General features: G+C 36.2%; 1 protein-coding gene across 3 annotated transcripts in view; it reads left to right on the top strand.

The window, feature by feature from the left end:
- DHX29 (DExH-box helicase 29) overlaps nt 1-13,899 on the top strand; it is a 35,281-nt gene extending 21,382 nt beyond the window's left edge. For 2 of the 3 annotated variants that reach the window (XM_005300850.5, XM_042857531.2), the window contains 12 exons: nt 80-197; nt 830-914; nt 1,462-1,550; nt 2,801-2,929; nt 3,907-3,982; nt 4,825-5,049; nt 6,907-7,043; nt 7,726-7,819; nt 8,842-9,144; nt 11,135-11,266; nt 12,640-12,736; nt 13,552-13,899. In XM_005300850.5, the coding sequence (XP_005300907.2) occupies nt 80-197; nt 830-914; nt 1,462-1,550; nt 2,801-2,929; nt 3,907-3,982; nt 4,825-5,049; nt 6,907-7,043; nt 7,726-7,819; nt 8,842-9,144; nt 11,135-11,266; nt 12,640-12,736; nt 13,552-13,607 (1,541 nt within the window). In that variant the 3' untranslated portion in view covers nt 13,608-13,899. Of the gene's footprint in view, nt 1-79; nt 198-829; nt 915-1,461; nt 1,551-2,800; nt 2,930-3,906; nt 3,983-4,824; nt 5,050-6,906; nt 7,044-7,725; nt 7,926-8,841; nt 9,145-11,134; nt 11,267-12,639; nt 12,737-13,551 lie in introns of all 3 variants that reach the window. The other variant, XR_006176168.2, reaches the window with a different exon arrangement.
- The last annotated feature ends 1,302 nt before the right edge of the window (nt 13,900-15,201 follow it).

Below are 15,201 nucleotides of genomic sequence, written 5' to 3'. Positions count from 1 at the left end.
TTCCTATTTCAAACAGGGAAATGTCAAATAGGATTTTTTTCTAGCTTTTTAACCAGGTTTCTATATTATATCCCTACAGATAAAAGTCCCCAGTTCAGAAACATAGATGGTGCTGTGTTGATCTTTTTACCAGGGCTTGCTCATATCCAGCAGTTATATGATCTCATTTCAGCTGACCGAAGGTTTACAAGGGACAGGTAATGAAAGCATTCTCATTTGAGAAATGTGTAGTGTTATTGTCTTAGTTTTTAAGACTGGCTGTTTCTGTTCTAGGAAAAGAGAATTGTATTTAGCATATAACTTACTTTTTTTTCTCAGAATGTTTTCTCAATCCATCTTTTTTTTTTTTTTTCTATTTTCTCTTTCAAATCTGAGCATAAGTGGTAAATATTTAGATCCTCTGCAATCAAAATTGCCTTATTTTTCCTCCAAATGAACTTATTTGCTTTAACAGTGAAGAGCTTCTGGATATTTTAATTCTGAAATAAAAACTGACACTTTCTTCCTTTTTGCTGCACCTGCCAAATACTGTCACTGTAGTTTAGAGTCAATATACAATTGCATAACAGGTTAAAAAGAGTTTCTACCATTATCTCCACCAAACTGGAGAATGACCATATCAAGTATTATCACTTCACACATTTTTCCTTTCATATTTTACTATCATTTATTTTTAGTATTCTGTAATCATAAATTAGTAATACAAAGTCTTACTATTATTTATGTATATTCTCTTTCCTTCCTCCAACCCACCAGCATTACCTCAGGCTTATTTAAACATTTGTTGAATAGTGTAACTTAATTGTTGAATAATGTCTCCTTCTTTCAGGTATAGGTTAATAGCTCTGCATTCTATTCTTTCAACTCAAGATCAAGCAGCTGCATTTACATTGCCCCCTTCTGGAGTTAGGAAGGTATGGGATGTTTAAAAATGTAAAATTCACTATTGTAATATAAATTATCATCTTGCTCCCTCTACTTTATATACTTTTTGTGTATATGAATTATCTTAATAAAAAACTTATGAAGTTATACAACCGTGAGTTGTCTTCGAAATTCTCTTGCTGAAAGCAGAGCATTGTACTCTATTAACAAGGTGTTCAGCGCCAGATAAGAGTTAACTTCAAAGGATTGTCAACTCATCATACTAAATCTTTTATATAGAACAAAAACGTTTACACACAAGCTTGTGAAATACTATTTTACTTAATGACAAATTGTTCAATGGAAGGTCAAGCAACCTTTGCAAGTGCAAGCAGAAGTTTAAACCAATTATATGATAAAAAAAACAAGTACAAAAGCATGTAAAGATCCCCCTTTAACTCTTTAGTCCTCCCAGACATTTCTGTAGGGATCACTTTTTATCAAGTTCTCTCCAAATTTGAGTTTAAAGGAATGAAATTTATAGAAGGACTATTTCCGTAATTCATTTATCTGAAGATATGGCTATTTCATTTGCAGATTGTTTTGGCAACCAATATTGCTGAGACAGGTATTACGATACCAGATGTTGTCTTTGTAATTGACACTGGGAGAACAAAAGAAAACAGGTAAGGGTTGATCTTCTTAAGTCTTTGTGTTGTGTACAGTTTCAGAAATAGATTCCATAGGGGCTTTCCACTAGGTTTGTACCTCTTCAGATCTAGGTTTAAATTCAGGCTTTGGTCAAAAAAGTAAGTTGATTGGTCTGATGATAATGGCCGTATGTCCAAATCACAAAACCATGCTACAGCTTGGTACAAGTCTGCTGATTTTCAAATGGTGGTGTTGTCACAGATACACAGGATCAGTGCTGTGCTCCTAGCTTTGGAACTGTCGCTTGGAGGGGATCCCTTTGCTGTGCCAGACCTCCCCAAGGGGTCACACTCTTCCTTCATAGTAGGCCATGCAACACTGTTGCCTCCTGAAACTGAACCTTTGGGCTTTAGCCCTCCCGCTTCTCACCGTGAGTTCGGTTCAGAGAGTCCAACTGAGCCAGACTCCTGATAGAGACTTGTACACTCTTCAGGGATTAATGCACCTCTCCAAATATTACAGTAACACTCAAACAGCTTTTCAAAATGCTAGAGTTTATTAGTCAACTGGAACACAGCATAAGGATGTCCTTAGGGTAGCACATCGAGAAACGAAGGTTAAAGCATAGTCTGTTCTGATCAGCCCAGAGCCCCAGTCAAGATGTAGTGAAACTCCATTTTCAGGCTCTCTCTCTGTCTGACCTCCTTAATTGGTTTCTAGGGGAGAGAGCTCCCAAGTTCTCTATAGCACCCACCTATGTATCTTAGTCTGTCCTGAGAGCAAATTTAGTCCCTTTTTCATCTCCACTTGGTAACAATGCATCAAATAGGGGAAACTGAGGCACACACAGAATTCATAAAAATATTACAAAAATTCCCACTTTGTCACAAGGAGGGAAATTATTTAGAAGTGTTGGAATGCACAACTAGAAGTAATGGGATAAAATTTTAGGTAGATTACCTTTTCCATAACTTCCTGACAATGAGATGCTGGCTTTGGTCTACTTCAAATGTACAAAGTACTAGAAAATGTATGGTAAACAATTCAGCATTGGCAGGAAGATGGACTTGATGAACTAATACAATAGGTCTCTTTCACCTCTATCGTCTACATTTGATTAATGAAGTAATCAATCGTGTAAGGCTTACAAAATAGGGCTTTCAAAACTAAGTTTTATAACTTTTTATGATGAATGATTTTATTTTTAAAAATCAACTTTAAATTAAATGAAAATTGAATCTGACAGTAGTCCTTATCTACACATTCTGTGCAAATGCTTTTTCAGGTACCATGAAAGCAGCCAAATGAGTTCTTTGGAAGAGACCTTTGTCAGTAAAGCAAGTGCTTTGCAGCGTCAAGGGAGAGCTGGACGTGTCAGGGATGGATTCTGCTTCCGAATGTACACAAGAGACAGGTACATTAGCTTTAATGAGCAAGATTTTTTAAGTCACTTACATGATGTATGTAATATGGATGACTTTGTGCTGTGTAATCCTTAACTTTTGCAGTTCCTGGCTTTTTTTTCAAATTGAATTTATAGCCTTAATGTTTCTTTAACAGAGGTGACTCAGATTTTTAATTTCCTGTTTAATAATGCTTCAGTTATGATTCTTTTCCCCACAATTTTTTTTAAAACTGTAGAATTCTGCTTTAAAGATCACCATAAATTTGCCCCAGTGTCAGATATAAACAAACCCTAGCTCTGGAATCTTGAAGTTTAGCTCCTTACCTTCCAAATCCATAGATTTAAAGTGGGCTGTCTATGGATGTGGGGCAGGGGAACTAACTATGATGTTATACTGCTCCATAGTATGGAGAGCAACAACATAACTAAAAACCTACAATTCCTTATTTATTTATTTATTTTATTTATATATATAATATATAAATCTCCATATCCATCCATCCATGTGGCTAAGCCCTCAAAGTAAAGGTTTTTATATACATAAAAGATTTTTATGTATATAAAAACCTTTACTTTGAGGGGTTAGCCACATGGTAAAGTTTGAAGTTTCACTTATTTGAGTTAAGCATGAGCAAAAACATATTAGAAATTATTTCAAAATAGTGTCCCATTGTTCATCACTATCCTTCTCTCACACACACACACACACACACACACACACACACACACACACACACACACACACACACACACACACACACACACACACACACACACACACACACCGTGATGTATGCACATGCTTAGCTCACAAATGGGAAATATATTCTACTCACTGTTTACTTTAAAACCCATGCATGTACCACCAAAAAGAATGTCTATCTGAAAACGGAGGATTGTAATTTAAGATGAGTTGTAACCTTAAGTCAAGTCTTGTTACAATGAAATTTGTAATACTGCGTGTCTTTATTATTGTGGTATTGCAGGTTTGAAAGTTTCATGGAATATTCCGTTCCAGAAATACTGCGTGTGCCTTTAGAAGAGTTATGTCTTCATATTATGGTACAGTCTTGTTTCTTGAATTTCTCTTACCTTTGTTCCTTTAGAATCAGCCAGAAAGGTGTGTCCTGCTCTAGTGCTACTATTTGGGTTGTGTGGGTCTGTGGAGATGTCTGTCTCCTCTCTTAGTGGAAAATCCACTATATGTATTCACTTTAAAAAATCCAGAGCATGTTGCTGAGGGGGAGGAGTGTAACTCATCTATTAGAATATAATACTATCTAATCTTCAGAATGGAATCATTTGCATTTCTTCCCAACATCAATCTGAAGGAAATCTTTTATGAAGAAAGGTCCCTGTTAAAGAGCCAAATCCCAGTCCCTGTCCATATTACAAATATATGGAATGTGCATGAGGGACCTAAGCAGAGGGACGGAATCCTTCTTTCCCAACCCAGGAATGTGGGGTGTAAGACATGTACATATCTTCTGCATATAAATTTGGGCTAATAGATTCATGGAGTTCCAGACTACCGACCATGCCAATGCATCGCCACCTCTGTAGCTCTGCCATAAAGGCCAGATTGAAGCCATGTGTGATAGGTGCAGAATCCCTTGTTCACTTTCTCTACACTCTGGCCCTCCCTCTACAGTGGAGCCATCCTAATGTCACTGTGTGGGCCTGCTGCAGTCCTGCATCAGGGAAGACTTGGCACATATGAGGAATGTGAATGAGTGGGGTGTGGAAAGAGGAGGATGGTTGGCCTCAGAATGACTGAATAGGCAACATGCCTTCTAGATGTCTTTGCAGCCCATCGTTTTAAAAATATCTGTTTTTGTTGTTCTCTTTTGGTTAACATTTGCCAGATAGGTTTAGATTGAATTTTCTATCCATTTAATCCACAGAAATGCAATCTTGGTTCTCCTGAGGATTTCCTCTCCAGAGCATTAGACCCTCCACAGCCTCAAGTAATCAGCAATGCAATGAACCTGCTACGGAAAATTGGGGCTTGTGAATTAAGTGAGCCCAAACTGACTCCATTGGGCCAGCACCTTGCAGCACTACCTGTCAATGTAAAGATTGGCAAAATGCTTATATTTGGTGCCATATTTGGTTGCTTGGATCCTGTGGTAAGTTGACAGGTATTGCAGTTTTCATCTAGATAGTTATGATAAAAACAATGATAAAAACCTTGAGACAGTGAATTTTTAGGGGTGAATTTCTATGAAATTTGCTTTCTTACAAAAACTCTTGGAATAAAATATAGGAAATGAGGACACAACACATTGTTTAAAAAAAAAAAAACACTTAAATGCAATTTTTGGTTAGTGCTCTTGTTTCTATGCTTATTTTTAAGAAAGTGGACTGGTATTTTTATTTAGCGATACTCTCCCTCACCCTCTGTCCCCGCGCACACAAAAGAAAGTGGCCAGACTCAGTGCTCTAGTCACTCTTCCAGTTCTGTCTACTAGTGAGCCTATGAAGTGCAGTTTTAACATAAACTATTTTCTTCACAGTTTTAAAGGGACAATGACAATTGAAGTCACATCTGTCTGAAACTTTGACCGACTGTTGTTACAAGCAGTACTTAAGATGGTTATTTTTCAGTTTGTTTTACTTTGAACATTTGGCAGAACTTGTGTGTACTCATTTTCAGTCTCTCCTGTTTTTGTTATTGTTTCACAGAGCAATAGGGGCGAGAAAATACAGTACTTCCAAAATCTGAAACACCTTATGATTTTTGTTGCACTCAGGTGCTGATGTGGGACCTGAAACTGCTTTTTAAGTTGACAGACTTCAGATTAGTGTCCTTTTTAAATTATTTAAAAACAAACAGTTCATGGTAGTGTCAATATGCAGCACACATTCTTCCCTTCAAAAGCAAATCCATTTCACCCATTTTCACCATATCCAACTACTCAGTGCTGGAAACTGTCCCTTCTTCCCCAGCAAATATAGCAATAGCTCAAATGCAATTTAGATCCTTTGCACCATATACAACTTAATCTGATTCCCCTGTGTAAAACAGAATCCCACTAGTTGCCAAAAAATAGTTAGCAAAAGCCAACAAATGGGTTGTGTATAGGTTTTGTGTTTAGGGAAAGTTTTATATAATAAAATACTCAGGGTGCAAACAAATATTCAATACTTGTTGCACTATAAAAGCCTGTAGTTCCCATCTTAAAGACCCAAGAGTGAATCTAGCTAACTTTGCAATCCGTTTATCAAAATGCCTCTCTTCGCTACTGAAATATTACTTCAATAATTTTCAAGTACCATCACTCAGATATCACTGTACTTGATATAGAAGCAGTGCGAGAGGAACATCACTATTACAAAATCCTACTAAATCAAGGAACTACCGTGAAGTGCAGATCTGAGACCAAGATTTGCACTTTATTCTACTACTACAGCTGATCAGGTCTTGTTATGACTCAGTCCAACCTTAAAATTATCATTATACAATAGACTCTCTTTACACTTTTCACGTAATCCTAGTTGACTGTACATAGTAAGAGGAAGTGTGAGCCCTCGATTGAGAAAAGGAACTAGGAGGTCAGATTCTATGGTTCTAGTCCCATTTGTACCACTGGGTTGGTTTGATTTGGGGCAGGTCACTTATTCTCTGTGTACTTCATTTTACCTACCTGTGAAAAGGTATAAAAATACTTACCTGCTTCACACAAGTGTTGAGATTTAATAAACTAATGGTGGGAAAGTACTTTTTAAAATATTTCAAGGTGCTATATAAGTACAATATCTTCAGTGAATCATACACTGTAATAAACTATATAAAATGCAATCACTCTGTCATTGTGACTTAATATGAAGCAAGACAAGGAATATGGTATGTCTTGTTGAAACAGGAAATCTAGATTTATTTTTATTTTATTTATTTAAGTGTGATAAAAGCCTGAAGCCTACTATTTTAAATTTTATTTTTATTATGTTGTTTATACTTCTTAATATCTTGCTATTGATTACAGGCAACTTTAGCTGCTGTAATGACAGAAAAATCCCCTTTTACTACACCAATTGGTAGAAAAGATGAAGCAGATCTTGCAAAATCTTCCCTGGCATTGGCAAACTCAGATCATCTGACAATTTACAGTGCATATCTAGGGTAAATAATCTTTTCTAAAATATTAAAACTTAAAGCAAATAGAACCTTTTGATTGACTGTCAGTAATGGTGTATCCTTTAAATATTGCTATTAAATACATGATCCTAAATGGTTTTGTAAATTTCCTTTTAGAATAGCAGAAATATGTGATAAGTACTATGCTACTTGAGGATTAATAAATGGCCCAATTATAGTCACTTGGCCTTCTAACACCACTTATGGCAAGCAATGCAGAAGCATACTGCTTGTGGTGCCCTAATGCTTCAGGTATTTCTGTAGCTGTTTTGTAGTGAGCTACAATTTAAAACAAACACACAAAAAACGCAACTACCAATTAAGGTTACAGTCTTCATGACTGTCAACCAGGAACATTGCTATTCTATCTCCAACTGTCAGAACATACAATCATCTGTCAATTTATAGAAGAAACACCTTTATTTATTCATGGGCATGTAATTTTACATGCTGTGAAATGCTTGTCCTCTCCTGATCTCTGGGAGACATACATTATTGATCCAGATGATACCAGTTAGTGTTTTATCATTAAGTCAGTGGAGGATCCTTTGTAAGAGTCCATTATCACTTTTATTTTAATGTATTTGAACTTGGATTCCTCATCTCTTTGTAGATAGCCATCAGTGTTACTTTTGGAATTGTAATAACCCAAGACTTTTTTGTCTAGGTGGAAAAAGGCTCGTCAAGAAGGAGGGTATCGCACTGAAATGGCTTACTGCAGAAGGAATTTTCTTAACAGAACCTCACTGTTAACTCTGGAGGTATATCAAGATACAAGCCATGTGATTCTGCCCAGGAAGGATGACTGTTAATTTCCCTTCAGAAAATTCAGCATATAACTTTAAAGCAGTGATATACAGTACTCATGTTAGTATACAGACAAGATAACAAATATGGGCAAATAGAATGTTGAGAATGGGTGAATAGCTTAGATTCTTATTCAGACTGGCTAAATCTATCCTTTACATGTTTTGAGGTGCAAGCCCCATTGATATACATGTTTGCATAGAGTTGCTCTGATGAAGTTCATACTACAGCACTTTATACAAAATAAAACTTTGTAAGGTAAAATATTACTTAACAAGGGTAAATAAAATAACACATGGTTAGCCTATATCATTCCTTCTACTTACTAAGTACTTGTATTTCACTGTCAAGCTTGGAAGATGATAGGTATTAGAATAGATTACTTAAGAGGGGTTGTAGAATCTCCATCATTGGTGGCTTTTAAAAACAGGTTAGACCAACACCTGTCTGGGGTAGTCTAGGTATACGTGGTCCTGCTTCAGCATGCGGGGCTGGACTAGATAACTTCTCAAGGTCCCTTCCAGGCTGAATTTCTATGATTCTGTGATGCCAAATCCTGACTTTTCTAAATACATTTTTGCCTCCAAAATGAAGGCTTCAATAGTCCTTTCCAGGACTAATCCCCAGGAAATAGGAGAAGGGTGCTTAACATAAATGTGTGCATTTTTTACTGTCAATTTGTCTTCTAAATAGCTGGGAGACAGAGACATACTTGCATCACTTTCAGGCCCACATTCTCAGTGTCTGAATCCTAGAAGCCTGATTTTTGTTTTGGTTACTCATCCAAACAGCCAAGATTCCAAGGCCTCTGCAGATATGACTGATTTTTTTTTTCTAGATAAGTCTCTGAGTCTGTTAGTTGGGAATATTGGGGCGAAGTCTGACTGTGCTGGTGGCTTGATAGTGTCCCTTTTAATAATCAGTATTTTACTATTAAAGTTATTAATGTACCTGTTTTGATCAAAACTAATTTCAGGATGTGAAACAAGAACTAATAAAGGTGGTCAGGGCAGCAGGATTTGCAGCACCTACAACTCATCATAGGTGGGAAGGAAATGGAACCACACAATCCCTTTCTCTTCAGGAAATAGCCCTTCTTAAAGCTGTGCTGACTGCCGGGCTATATGACAACGTGGGGAAGATAATGTATACGAAGTCTGTAGATATCACAGAGAAATTGGCATGCATGGTGGAAACTGCTCAAGGTAAAGCACAAGTGCATCCCTCCTCAGTAAACAGAGATTTGCAGATATATGGATGGTTGCTCTATCAAGAGAAGGTAAGGATCTTGTATTTATATCACTATCTGATTAATTAGAGGCAATTATGTGACAATCTTGAAAGCAGTTGCACATTGGCGTAAACCCCATTAGACCAGGACTTATCAATTTGCAAACACCTGACATGCCTGTGGTGCTATATAAATGGAACATAATGTGAAATATACTTGGATGTGCAGTTCATCTTCAGAACCATCAATGCCTTGTCCCTGAAATCAGTGTGGTTTAAAAAAAAAAAAAAATGCACCAGGTCCTAAATAAGGCACACATAAATGTGACTAGAAATGAAGGCCAATAAATCTAATATTGACTAAACTGACAAGCTTACAAATGAAAGTACCCTACTCTTTATCAGTCAACTTTTCACAAAGGGTTAATGTATTGTGTATAGTACTGTTTATTTAAAAAAAAAAAAAAAAAAAAAGTTGATCACTTTTCTGTTTGGTGACTTAGTTAGAAAGAAGTGTCAAAAATATGTAGTCCAAGTAACAGTCGTACTTTGACCTGTACTATGCTATCTGTCCCTACTCACCTCTACGTCCTTAAAACACGCTGCATGCCCTCTCTCAGGCCTGAAGAGATACTGACTAGCTTAACTTAAAACATATTCACAAAAAATGTGAAATCCAAGACACGCTGAACTTCAAAACTGAACTGCATTTTGTCGCTCACCTTTTCCCACCTACTTCCACATCCTTATCTGTGTGTTGTCTCTTTAGACTGTCAACTCTTTGGTGAAGATGTATGTTTTATTTCGGTGTAAAAAATTATACAGCAATTCTTTTCAAGTGTTTGTTGTCGTACCAGTGGACATTTTATTGTAAGGGAGTACTAAGCTACCTATTGATATTTAATGCTGTACATCTACAGGGCTCTTTCCAAACAGAGCAGACAACATTCCCTGCCCAAGGAGCTTGCAGTATAAAGCAAGATGTAGGACAACAGCTAAAGTTAGAAAGGGAATTGACACACTGCTGAGAACAAGTTAGGAATAGTCACTGAAAGTAATAGATTTCAAGAAAAGTGGGAAAAATACTTTGTTAATAAGAAATGTAAGATTTGCCAAGCCTAAAATCACTGATGAAGAGAAGAGACAAAAGGAGCAAATCTCAGGGAGGGAGAAGGGGGGGAGGTCAGGCATGTCAGTGGGAGTGGGATTGTCAAGGGAAGAAACCTTGTTCAGTAAATGTTGTTAAACAGTATTTTGTTTGCATAAAATTTATTAATCAGTGTTAATACATTTCAGACCTATTAATGTATGTATAGTCCCCTCAGTTGCTCAGAGATTAAAACAATCTACATTATGACTGCTTTTATAAAAGCATTCTAAAAGAAACTTTATTTTTGATGTATATTATGAGAATTTCAGTATTAAAAACCCTCGTTGCATTAATTCTAATAGGGGTTTTTTGCATTGAAAATGTTCACTGTATCAGGAAACAATTTCTGGCAAGCAATATTGATCCTAGCTTGACTGAAAAAAACAGTAGTGCAGTGCATATAGACTGCATGCATCTCTAAGTATATATGCATTAAACTAATTTTCTGACTGTACCTGCTTAAATTTTCACATTGCAATAAATGTTATTTCCCTTTCAAACACTGCACATTCAGCTGTATATTCATAGCCTTTGTACAGTCTGCTGTAGGCTACCATTATCTTTTGTTTATAATCTTAATCACATAATTGTGGTCTTCCTATTCATCCAGTGCTCTTTAAAATTCACCTCTAAAGGATCACGAAAGGAAAATTTCTCCCAGTGGCATAAGCCTTTTTCTCTTTCTTAAAGACTAAGATTTTTACATATCACACAAAGTATAGGGCAGATAATTGGACATAGCCTACATTCTTTCACTGTTTACTAACATGAGTAGCATATGTAATGATGTCTCAGAGGGGAAAAATTGACGACTTGCTTCATGAAAGTAGCATTCCAGTTCAGTGTTGTAGTTTTTTAATGCTTTTGTTTGTGTGTTTTTTATATGCAGATAAGATATGCCAAGGTGTACTTGAGAGAGACTACTTTAATTTCCCCCTTTCCAGTTTTACTTTTTGGTGGAGACATAGAAGTTCAGCATCGTGAACGCCTCCTGTCTGTTGATGGCTGGATCCATTTTCAGGTACACGTATGTTCTGGTTATTTCTTGTGCCGTTAAATGGCTGTGCATTTTGTACCTGAAACACATTGAAGTGTGAGTTCAAGATAGTTAAGCGAAATAATGGGAATTTTGTTAAATGTGTAATACGGTCATGTGCTTCCAAGAGATAGCAAGAGTAATTTAATAGTATGCTATTTTTAAAAAAGAATGTTTGCCCTTGTTCATAAAGAAAGATTGAGGTATTATAAGAATAGATACTATTGGAAAAACACATTTATCCGATTTGGAGGAAGAGGAAATACTTGCTTTAAGTAAGTGTCATAACTGAAAATGTATTTAATTGGAACGTTTTGAATTCATAGGTCCCAATCCTGTGAACATGTAGTCACCTGCTTAACTTTAAACCCTTGAGTAATCTAATTCATTTACATCTCAGATGAGTTTCGTCTTGGGATGAAAGCTGTGAGAAACATCTAAGACTTAAAGCAAACACTCTCGTGCTCTCTCTTTCTAAACAGAAGAAATTCTAAACGCATTTTCTGAATGCATTTAATCTGACGCTGAAAATGAAAACTGGCCACCTGCTCTTTTTTTTTTTTGTAAATGCTACCAAATAACAGAAGAAATATGGGAGTTGCCCACCTGCTGTCAAATTGCTTACATTTTTTCTTCTAGCTCTGTTCATTTTATACCTCATGCTACCCCCTAGGAAGAGTGCATGTTGCTAATTTTATGTAAGCATTCCCTAAAACTCAGAATGAGATACAAATATTGTTACAAAGAAACACCAGTTAATGACTGAATGCACTTGTTACTCAACACACACAGAATTTTTAAGATCAGCCTTTCTTTGGGGGAGGGACAGGTAACACAGCTTTCTGGCTGTGTGACTGAAATGAGAGACAACCATATGTTCTTATTAGCCAATTCAATTTGAGATCCACATTTTTCCTGGGCAAATCAACATAAGTTTTTTTTTTTTTTTTTTTAAAGCCTGCAGGTGATAGTTTGAGTACAGGGGGTATCAAATATCTACCGTGTCTATTATGTCTGTAATTTTTTTTTCTCACTCCCCCTGCCCACTCTGTATATTTATACTGTTGGTCTATAATCTACAGGCAGTGATATTAAATCCCTGGTCAGCACTTTGAGTTACTTTAGGCCTTGCTCCTAATGAAGTCAGTGGTACTGCTCACGTGCTTAACTTAAATACATGCTTAGTCCTACTGACCTTATTAGGAATACACAAAAGTTAAGCACGTGCATAACTATTTGCAGGATTGGGTCCTTGGCCTCTTGTATGATGGGTAAACTTTAATCTTGAGTTTCCTCAATAGGAAACTGCTTTGAGAAACATGCAAATATATTAATCTTCTCTTATCTTCTTTCTACAGGCTCCTGTAAAGATTGCAGTAATTTTCAAACAACTGAGGGTTCTCATTGAGTCTGTTTTAAAGAAAAAACTTGAAAATCCTAAAATGTCACTTGAAGGTAATTGTATTGCTGTACTATCAACATAAAAAAGTGTGATAAATATACATTGTATATGTACAGTGTGTGTGTATAGTTCTTTAAACAAATATACTAATACACTTCATCGTTGCTCAAGAGACCACATTGTAGCCGTGGTGTGCCTAATTCAACTCTCATGAGAAACAAACCCAAAAGGTCATTACTGAACCTAGGTCTCCTTCATGGCTTCACCCCAGAAATCTGGGGCTATATGTGATTGTTTCTTTAAAAATGTGTCTGACATAGACTGACTTCTCTACAATCATAACGTTAATGGTAGCAGTAATAGTGGTTAGTTTCCATTTGTCAGGGTGTTCTCATCTACCCCCATAGCTTGCCACAGCTGTAAGACAATGTGCAATGTACTGATACTTATAGGTAAATAGTGTGGGAGGGATTACATGACAGCCCCAAAAATAAGGGATAAATGGGCATACTCCATGCTTCTAAAACTTGAGAGAAATGTCAAGAAATAAAATCCTAACTGGAGTGAAACATGTTAAAATGTATCTGTGAAAGTCCTCTTCTCGTCTCTTTTTCTCCAGTTCCCTTAGGAAACACTACTGAAATGGCTGCAGGCAATTTATTAGTAAACAATATGCAATATAACAGTACTTAGTGTGTATAAGGATAATTTCTTATCTGCATATTTGGGGTGGGGGGGAATGCACTCTGCTTCACTATTGAGTCTGACACAGCCTAGCTAATTAAAGCTTTCCTTGTTAAATTGCCCATCTCTCCCATTTTGTTAAATTTAGGGTTTTTTCCACTAACTTCTGTTTTTTCCTCCCTAGATGACAAGATTTTACACATCATCAAAGAACTGATAAAAACAGAGAATGCCAGCTGAAACTGGAGTTCAGTAACAAACTACAAAGCTTAAAGCTTCAGTAGTGGCAGGAAAACAATTATGCTTAAAAAAGACTTCAGCTAACATATTTCAACATTTAAAATGTGGTTGATACCAACCATAACTTGGAAATACTGCATGAACTTGACATAGAAGTAATTTTGTAGGTCATTTTTAATTATGAGCATAAATGTATTATGTTTACAATAAATTTTGGTGCCATTTGTTTGAATGTATAAATGATGGTAGTAATTCAGATCTTTTCAACATAAAAATGAACATGACCAATTCATATTTGCTTTGTTTCAGTTTAAGGTATTTATTAGTAGGGTACTAGAAATTCAAGATCAGGTTCTGAAGCTGTATGGAATAGCTTTTAACTGCTATACAAAATAGCTTGTCCTGTTTAGATATGTAAAAACTGAAAACAAAACAGATTTTTGTGCATTTGCCAAAACATTACTTCACTGTTTTGTACCTTAAGCTGTAGATTTTATTCCATAGCAGATTTAAGCATTACATTTTAAGAATATTGTCATTTTTCTATATGGCTCACTATGATGAGATGGAAACATGGGAACATAAACTGCAGATCAGTAGTCTTTAGCTTGGGGATTTCATTAGGAATTTGAAATCCTAACATTGTTGGGTCTGAACACAATATTTACAGACAGAGGACTAATGCTGAAGTTTTCTTCATTTAATAAATATTGATTCCTATTTCCAGGGGGTTAATAGTATTTCTTTCCACCTGAGAAAGACAGGGCAAGGAGGAAAACCCAACGTGCTCTTGAAAGATCACAGTATACAAAACAGAACAAAATATGTTGAGCCATCTAACACATTCTTTGGTACACCTCTACCCCGATACAATGCTGTCCTTACCGCGTTATAGGTGACACCTCGTTCTATCAAACTTGCTTTGATCCGCTGGAGTGTGCAGCCCCACCACCCTGAAGCACTGCTTTACTGCGTTCATGTTATATCGGGCCACGTTATATCGGGTAGAGGTGTAGTAACAGTACAGATTTACAAAGCCACGCTAGAAGAAGGTGCATTTTTTCTATTAAAGACCACTAAAAAAGGCAAAATGATCAGCCAAGTGTGATTTAGTAAAAATTCTATAAAAGTAGCCAAATTCTCCTCCCAGCTACGCTTCCCTAGGTTGTGGAAAGGTTATTGGTGTTCTGAGCTCCTAGAGAAGCTGGCTAGTGCTGGTTTTTTGTTTTGTTTGTTTTTTTGTTTTTTTCCCTTTCACCACTGTAAAGTGTACTAAGTTGCCTTTTTGAATAAGCCATTGATTTTTATATGTCCCACAATGAAAATATCACTTCTAACCCTTTAATTTGGAGCCAGAATCATTCTTTTGTTTTCTAGGTGTATTCATACTTTTACTATCAGAGAGGTTTTCAAACCTATATGGAGATCACTTTTTATTTAAAAGTGATGTTATGCACAAAAAAATTAAATGTACAACCCCACTGATAAAAGTTCAAGACCATAAACCATTCATCTTAATAGTTCCTATTGGTTGCTTTGGTGTGTCTTACCTTTACATCTTGTTTTTCCTGTTGAAATGCAAATAAGAAATTGA

This window comes from Chrysemys picta, chromosome 6 (assembly GCF_011386835.1).
Source record: "Chrysemys picta bellii isolate R12L10 chromosome 6, ASM1138683v2, whole genome shotgun sequence".
Taxonomy (NCBI): Eukaryota; Metazoa; Chordata; order Testudines; family Emydidae; genus Chrysemys; species Chrysemys picta.
Note: the sequence above shows the minus strand (reverse complement) of the source record. Positions and strands in the feature narration are given on the sequence as shown.